The 7,779-nt window shown below is 42.4% G+C and overlaps 1 protein-coding gene across 1 annotated transcript in view; it reads right to left on the bottom strand.

The window, feature by feature from the left end:
- Nucleotides 1–5,296: 5,296 nt before the first annotated feature.
- Nucleotides 5,297–7,779, bottom strand: part of LOC311245339 (uncharacterized protein) — a gene marked incomplete at its 3' end in the record, with an annotated part of 41,721 nt that continues 39,238 nt past the window's right edge. Inside the window, exons 4-5 of the mRNA XM_084335182.1 lie at nucleotides 6,993–7,407; nucleotides 5,297–5,330 (exon numbers count right to left, since the gene is read on the bottom strand). Coding sequence (XP_084191308.1) covers nucleotides 5,297–5,330; nucleotides 6,993–7,407 — 449 coding nt within the window. The remainder of the gene's footprint in view (nucleotides 5,331–6,992; nucleotides 7,408–7,779) is intronic.

Below are 7,779 nucleotides of genomic sequence, written 5' to 3'. Positions count from 1 at the left end.
TATTTGCAAATCTGATATGTCATAAATGTATAGATGTAGCAGTACTGTCTATCTGTATGTCATGTATGTCATATATGTTATGATGAATTGAAAATGGGGGACCCTGGTGGAAACAAGACGAAAGTCTTTCTCTGGTCTGCATCCCCTTAACAATTGTATGTATTGAGATGTACTGTACTGTACCCATTCTGCAATCTGTTAATAAACTTTTCAATCAATCAATCAAAATGATTCGATCTAAATCCATATTGACTGTCTATAAGTAATGCGTGTTTATCAATGAAACTGTCCAATCGTGCAGCAAACACCTTTTCCATTATCTTTGAGAACTGGGAAAGGAGAGAAACCGGCCTGTAGTTGGTGAATAGATTTTTCTCACCGGCTTTGAAGATCGGTATCACTTTTGCAGTTTTCATTTTGGTGGGGAAGGCACCCAGTTTGAATGAGAGGTTACAAATATGCACTAAAGGGTCTGCTATGGCTATTATTACTTGCTTAATTAAGGTCATGTCAATGCCGTTCCAATCTGTTGATGTTTTATTCTTAAAATTGTTCACAGTATCCATAATTTCATTTTTATCCGTATTTCTCAAGAAGATAGTACTTGGGTTTTTATTGATGTTGTTGATGGTGTTGTTGTGTATTTTTTTTTATCTTGTGTAACACTGTAGAGAGAGCAATCAACATGTCTTTGAGTGGGAGTGTTGAGCATATTTTGTATTGGTGGACAAAGTCATGTGTCTGCTCCTGTATGACATCACTGTGTGCATGCGTACAACAGACAAGGTGTTTTGATATAAAAGAGCATGCGCACTAAATAAACGGCCCTTAGCCTAGATGAAACTCAGTCCATGTGGTCGTGTCTATTTCTTCATGTCGAATGCTAATTACTTTGGTTGACTGCACACGTGGAGACTTCTGCTGACAAAAATGTCTCACGCAACACGTTCCACATTGATGTGGCATAATTGCGAAATGTGTTTAGTCCCTTGTTTGAGCCGAATCTGGGTTTAACATGATTTGTGGAGCTCCGTCTGGTGTTGTGATCGTGGTATTCACTGACCTTTGGGAAGTATTTTGACATGTACATCGTGTAGTGTATCTTGTAGACCAGGCCCATTGCAAGTTGCTGTACTCTGTCGTCTACTCTAAGCCATCCTAGGTTGTCAAAGTGGGCAGGGGTGAGGTTGGTTCTAGGAGTAAGGTCAAGCAGTAGTCTGACCAGTTTGTTTTGAGATGTTTGTAATTTTGTTTTTAGCGCCTTTGAGGTGCTTTGGTACCATGAGGTGCAAGCATAGTCGTAGTACCCTTGAATGAGTGCTCCTGCCAGAGTCTTCAGGGTATTCTTGTTTACCAGAGAGGAGATCCGGTACAAGAATCGAGTTCGTTGGTTGACTTTTTTTATTACATTGGATGCCATTTTGTCACAGGAAAGATTAGCCTCTAGGATGGAACCCAGGTAGGTAATTTCATCTTTCCTTGTTACTGTATGTACTGTGTGGATTGATTGAACACTTTATTAAATGGGCCTGGTCGACAAGATACACTACACCACTAAGGTACCCATGTACATGTCGAAATACTTCCCAAAGGTCAGTGAATACCACGCCCACAACACCGGAGGGAGCTCCACAAATCATGTTCAACCCAGATTCGGCTCAAACAAGGGACTAAACATGTTTCGCAATTATGCCACAACAATGTGGAACGCCCTACCCACAGCCGTAAAGGAATGTGAATCACTACCCACCTTCAAAACCGCCCTCAAAGAGCACCTACGGGAGACTGCAATTAGAAACTGGCCACTGTAAATGTCCAAACCCCCCCACCCCCTCCTAATGTACAGTCTCCTCCCCACCGTATGTATATATTTTCTTTTAGGATCTCTGGGTAACAGTCCTGTATATTTGCATATCGTATATGTCACAAATGTAACAGTACTATATACCTGTGTGTCCCTATGTCATAAATATCATGAATTGAAAATGGGGGACCCTGATGTAAACAAGACGAAAGTCTTTCTCTGGTCTGCATCCCCTTAACAATTGTGTGTATTGAGCCGTACTGTATTGTACCCATTCTGCAATCTGTTATAATAATAAAGTTTTCATTCATTCATACTACTGAGCAATAGTGCTAATCAGATGTATGTACAGAGTTGTTGTATTAATATGTATCTATCCATATATATTGTGACATCCTCCAGGCACGACGCAGTATACAAGTAGATTTCTTGAACTGATTTTAATGAAGCTTGTCCATTCTCCATCCAAACCGTAAATACATGAAAATGATACCATTAGCAATTGAAAGCCCATCAAAAACGTAGATAACATCAACCGTCAACATATAACGAAAATCATCATCCATAGCAATCAATACCTTATTGGCTGCGTGCCAGACAGTATAAGAGAACATCGATTGTGTTGCGTCTTTGTCCTTTTTCTTGTTATATTGTCTTGTGTTAGACAACTATTTTACTTGCTTGAATTGACCGCAAAGTCAAGACAGCCATCCATCAAGTCATGTCGGGTCTCAAAGAAAGGCGGAAACACGTCACCGGATATTAAGTGGGAAACAAGTCTTGTGAGACTAAATAATTGCACAAGCAAAAAGAAATCATGCGCCACTCATATTATCTATATTATAAACCCATATGAAATACAACCCTGAGTATTATTATTAATATGCAAAAATAAACATATAAAATTGTAAGCGAATATAACTATATTAACAAACTGTTAACCATAGCTGCATTTACATATATCCACATCCGTCTGTACATACCTGCATATAATCCTTTGTATATCTGTAGATACTAGCCTCTATCTATCTATCTATACATTTTGTACATGTCCCTTACCTACTCTTACTAGTTATGCTGCTGGCCAGTATGACTTACTACCATAGTGTCTTTATACCTGTATCACTGTACATGTTAATACTATATCTATATCTGTACATATCCCTTACCTACTCTTACTATATATATATATATGGGAGAAAAATAGAAAATGGGGATATTTATATAATATATCCCCATCCCAATTTCATATTTCCAATTCTCCCCTCCCCTGTCTTGAACGTTGCTAGACTATGCCTCCCACTGGTCGGCTGTAGTGAGGATAGAAGCCTTGCATCACGTGTCCCCTCCGGTACACGAGGAGGCAGCCTGTCGCATCTTTTCACCGCAGCAGCTCGAACTCTCAGTGGCGAGGAGTAACGCGTGGGAGGCTCACACTGCCCCCGATACTTCCTGTTTCCGCCGCACCGGCGTCACCAAACCGACTTGTAGGAGTCGCTGTCCACAACGTCCAATCCCCACCCACCGGCCCTCCCACCCTCTAACACTGCCAATTGTGTTAGTATGACGACCGGCCAAGCCGGTAGCAACGCCGAGAGCTGGGCTCGATACCAGCATCTCCTGCGTTAGTGGTGAGCGCCTTGCCCACTGCGCCACTCAGCCGTGCCACATAGAGGCAATTTCAACGTGCTTTACGTACATTGAAAAAGGTTACATCATATGGAATAGTTGATTTAAAAGGAATTAAAAAAATGTAAAGAAACATGTCAAAGAATAAAGGAAAGGAAGGGGGAAAAAACGAACAAAGAACAAACACATTTTAAGCTGCTTTTATCAGTAGTCAATGCTGGGACACATTAAACAGTATATTATGTTATATACTATATGTATGATATATTCAGTATATGTGAAGGTCACCTCCCACAGTCAGGCTGAATTAAGGGGCCTCCTTCTGTGTGGTGAACAACATGAAAACATAAAGAAGGATTACATAATAAACATAGATGATGAAGTAAGGTTTAGTCCATATTCCAATGTACAGTTTTGCTTGTACAGTTTCCCCCACCCACCTCCAATGTACAGTTCCCCAACCACCTACCCAACCTCCTCCAATGTACAATTTCTACGTCAAATGTATATACTCTCTTTTTTAGACTATTTTTGTATCACAAACAGTACTGTATTTGTAAATCTGGTATGTCATAAATGTATAGATGTAGCAGTACTGTATCTGTATGTTGTGTATGTCATAATATGTTATGATGAATTGAAAATGGGGGACCCTGATGTAAACAAGATGAAAGTCTTTCTCTGGTCTGCATCCCCTTAACAATTATGTGTATTGAGCTGTACTGTATTGTACCCATTCTGCAATCTGTTAATAAAGTTTTCGATCAATCACTCAATCATACACGCCACACTGAGGCCTACAACAAACTGACCGGATCTTCCTTTATTCATTATGTTGATTGTACTGTAGCACTATTTTACTCTGTCCATTCTATTGCATAATTTTACTATCTATTCTATTCTACTATTCTATTATTGCACTGTATTATTTTACTCTGTCTATTGCTTTTTATTACAGGTTCAAAACTGTCAGGTATTGAACTGTGTGGGTATCAAACAAGAGACTGTCAGGCTTTAAAACCTGTGTGGGTATCAAACAAGAGACTGTCAGGCTTTAAAACTGTGTAGGACCCAGGCCTAGAACTGCACCCTGAGAGAGAACTGCACCCTGAGAGAGGGAACTGCACCCTGAGAGAGGGAACTGCACCCTGAGAGAGGGAACTGCACCCTGAGAGGGAACTGCACCCTGAGAGGGAACTGCACCCTGAGAGGGAACTGCACCCTGAGAGAGGGAACTGCACCCTGAGAGAGGGAACTGCACCCTGAGAGGGAACTGCACCCTGAGAGGGAACTGCACCCTGAGAGAGGGAACTGCACCCTGAGAGAGGGAACTGCACCCTGAGAGGGAACTGCACTCTGAGCGGGAACTGCACCCTGAGAGGGAACTGCACCCTGAGAGGGAACTGCACCCTGAGAGGGAACTGCACCCTGAGAGGGAACTGCACTCTGAGAGGGAACTGCACTCTTAGAGGGAACTGCACCCTGAGAGGGAACTGCACCCTGAGAGGGAGGTTCGAAGGGTCAAAGTGGGTATAAGACAGGAGGGAAGACTGTCAAGTTTTAAACTGTGGATACCAAACAGAGAAGGTAAAGACGACTTTGAACTGTTGAACAGAAATCCAGAACTATTTTATTGCACTGTAAAAAAAGATTATAATAATAATTTGCATGGAATAGCGCACAAACTAAAGTATGTCGAAATTAACTGGTTAGTCAGTCTTGGACTATAAACAATGCCTGTCAAATGAGCCATACTATTGTCTCCATAGCTATAATACAGAACACACGATGGGTCCGCAAACATCGCTAAAATGGTCAATAACGCTGGCGCCATTGAGTAAAGATGGGAAAAGAGCGTGGCGGTCAATGAGTCAACAGGGACGGGGTTGAATGTGAACTAGATGAGGAAGGGAGGGACGTGAGTTTGTTTCTTCTCTGGTGTGAATCCTCATGTGTGTCTTTATATATGCCTTCCGAGTAAATCCTTTCCCACAAACTTCACGACTAAATGTTTTTTCCCCCCGAGTATGAGTTCTGATATGTACTTTTAAGTCACGTTTTGCACCAAATATTTTATCACAGGGTGCAACTATAGGGCTTTTCCCCAGTGTGGCTTCTCATGTGAATATTCAGCTCTCCCTGTCTACTATATCTTTTAGGACACAGTGTGCAACTATAGGGCTTTTCCCCAGTATGGCTTCTCATGTGTCTATTCAGGTCTCCCTGTGTAATAAATCTTTTGGGACACAGTGTGCAACTATAGGGCTTTTCCCCAGTATGGCTTCTCATGTGAAAATTCAGGTGTCCCTGTGTAGTATATCTTTTAGGACACAGGGTGCAACTATAGGGCTTTTCCCCAGTATGGCTTCTCATGTGAATATTCAGCTCTCCCAGTGTAGTATATCTTTTAGGACACAGGGTGCAACTATAGGGCTTTTCCCCAGTATGGCTTCTCATGTGAATATTCAGCTCTCCCAGTGTAGTATATCTTTTAGGACACAGGGTGCAACTATAGGGCTTTTCCCCAGTATGGCTTCTCATGTGAATATTCAGGAATCTCCGTGTAATATATCTTTTAGGACACAGTGTGCAACTATAGGGCTTTTCCCCAGTATGGCTTCTCATGTGTCTATTCAGGTCTCCTTGTGTAATATATCTTTTAAGACACAGGGTGCAACTATTGGGCTTTTCCCCAGTATGGCTTCTCTTGTGAATATTCAGCTCTCCCAGTGTAATATATCTTTTAGGACACAGTGTGCAACTATAGGGCTTTTCCCCAGTATGGCTTCTCATGTGAATATTCAGGTGTCCCCGTCTAATATATCTTTTAGGACACAGTGTGCAACTAATGCCAGTATATTTCTTGCCACAAACAGTACATGTGCTGTGAGTTTGAAGGTGAAGTTTCAAGCTCTCTGTGGGTTCTAAATGTTTTCCACACAAACCACAGTCACTAGAATGGGCTTTAAGATGGAGCATTAAAGCGTTCCTATTAGGAAAACATTTCCCACACACTTTACAGCTCCAGGTCTCACATGGTATTTGGTTTGATAATTTCACCTCATGGGATGAAACCACAGAGCTCTTGAACTGGTTGCTGTTAGACAAACTCTGTCCTTTGTTTTTCTGTGTCTTCTTTGATGTCAGTGAGTTTAAACCAGGATGAGGTTCACTAGTCTCCAGCCAATCATCACTGTCATCAGTTCCAGAACAGTCTGAAGAGAGGAGCTGGCCATCTGTAGTTGGTTCTAAATCACCAGCTAAGTTACTGACTGGTTCTGATAATCCACAGTCCTCTCCATCAGGTTCTGTTTTCATCTGTTCTGTTGAGGTGCTGGCTAGAGGCTCTGTCTCTCTGTTTTCCTCAGTCTGGGTTTGGTTAAACCATGAAGACCGAGGTTTCTCTTCATCATGTTCACTCTTCACAGGGACAGGGTTGAAAGTGAACTTGATATCAGCCTCCTCCAGACCTTGAAGCTGCTCTCCCTCCTGACTGGTCCAGAGTTCCTCCTGTTCCTCTTTAATCTGTAGGAGCTCTGGGTCCTGGGTTTGGTTAAACCATGAAGACTGAGGTGTCTCTTCATCATCTTCACTCTTCACAGGGACAGGGTTGAATGTGAACTTGATGATACCAGCCTCCTCCAGACCTTGAAGCTGCTCTCCCTCCTGACTGGTCCAGAGTTCCTCCTGTTCCTCTTTAATCTGTAGGAGCTCTGGGTCCTGGGTTTGGTTAAACCATGAAGACTGAGGTGTCTCTTCATCATCTTCACTCTTCACAGGGACAGGGTTGAATGTGAACTTGATGATACCAGCCTCCTCCAGACCTTGAAGCTGCTCTCCCTCCTGACTGGTCCAGAGTTCCTCCTGTTCCTCTTTCATCTGTAGGAGCTCTGTCTGCTCCTGGCTCAGACTGGGGCTCCTCTCCTGCTGCTCAGGGGGAACCTCCTCTTCACAGACAGAGAGCTGTGGGGGGTCTGGAGGGAGGCAGAATAATAACATGAATAGTTGTAATTGCTGTCACCATTGGAAAGCCACCCATTTTAAGAATTCACACATGTTCTTCCTGTGCCCCGGGACAGTTCAGTCAGTATGTTCTTCCTGTGCCCCAGGACAGTTCAGTCAGTGACAAAACTGAGGAAAACAAAAATAAACCATGTGAACTTTGGAAATTACTCAATTTGCAGTAAAAAACTTAAAACCAGGTTCTCAAACATAAACATAAAGACGGACAACACGCTCATCACAGACAAACTGGATTTAGCCATGTACTTAAACACTTTCTTCACAAACATAGCCACAACACTGGTAAACAAACTACCCTCCCACTCAGGGCAGTATGGGGTAGA

The sequence above is a fragment of the Notolepis coatsorum genome (genome assembly GCF_963971535.1).
Source record: "Notolepis coatsorum genome assembly, chromosome: 18".
Classification (NCBI taxonomy): domain Eukaryota; kingdom Metazoa; phylum Chordata; class Actinopteri; order Aulopiformes; family Paralepididae; genus Notolepis; species Notolepis coatsorum.
The sequence above is the reverse complement of the archived record's forward strand: the minus strand, read 5'-3'. Positions and strand labels throughout refer to the sequence as shown.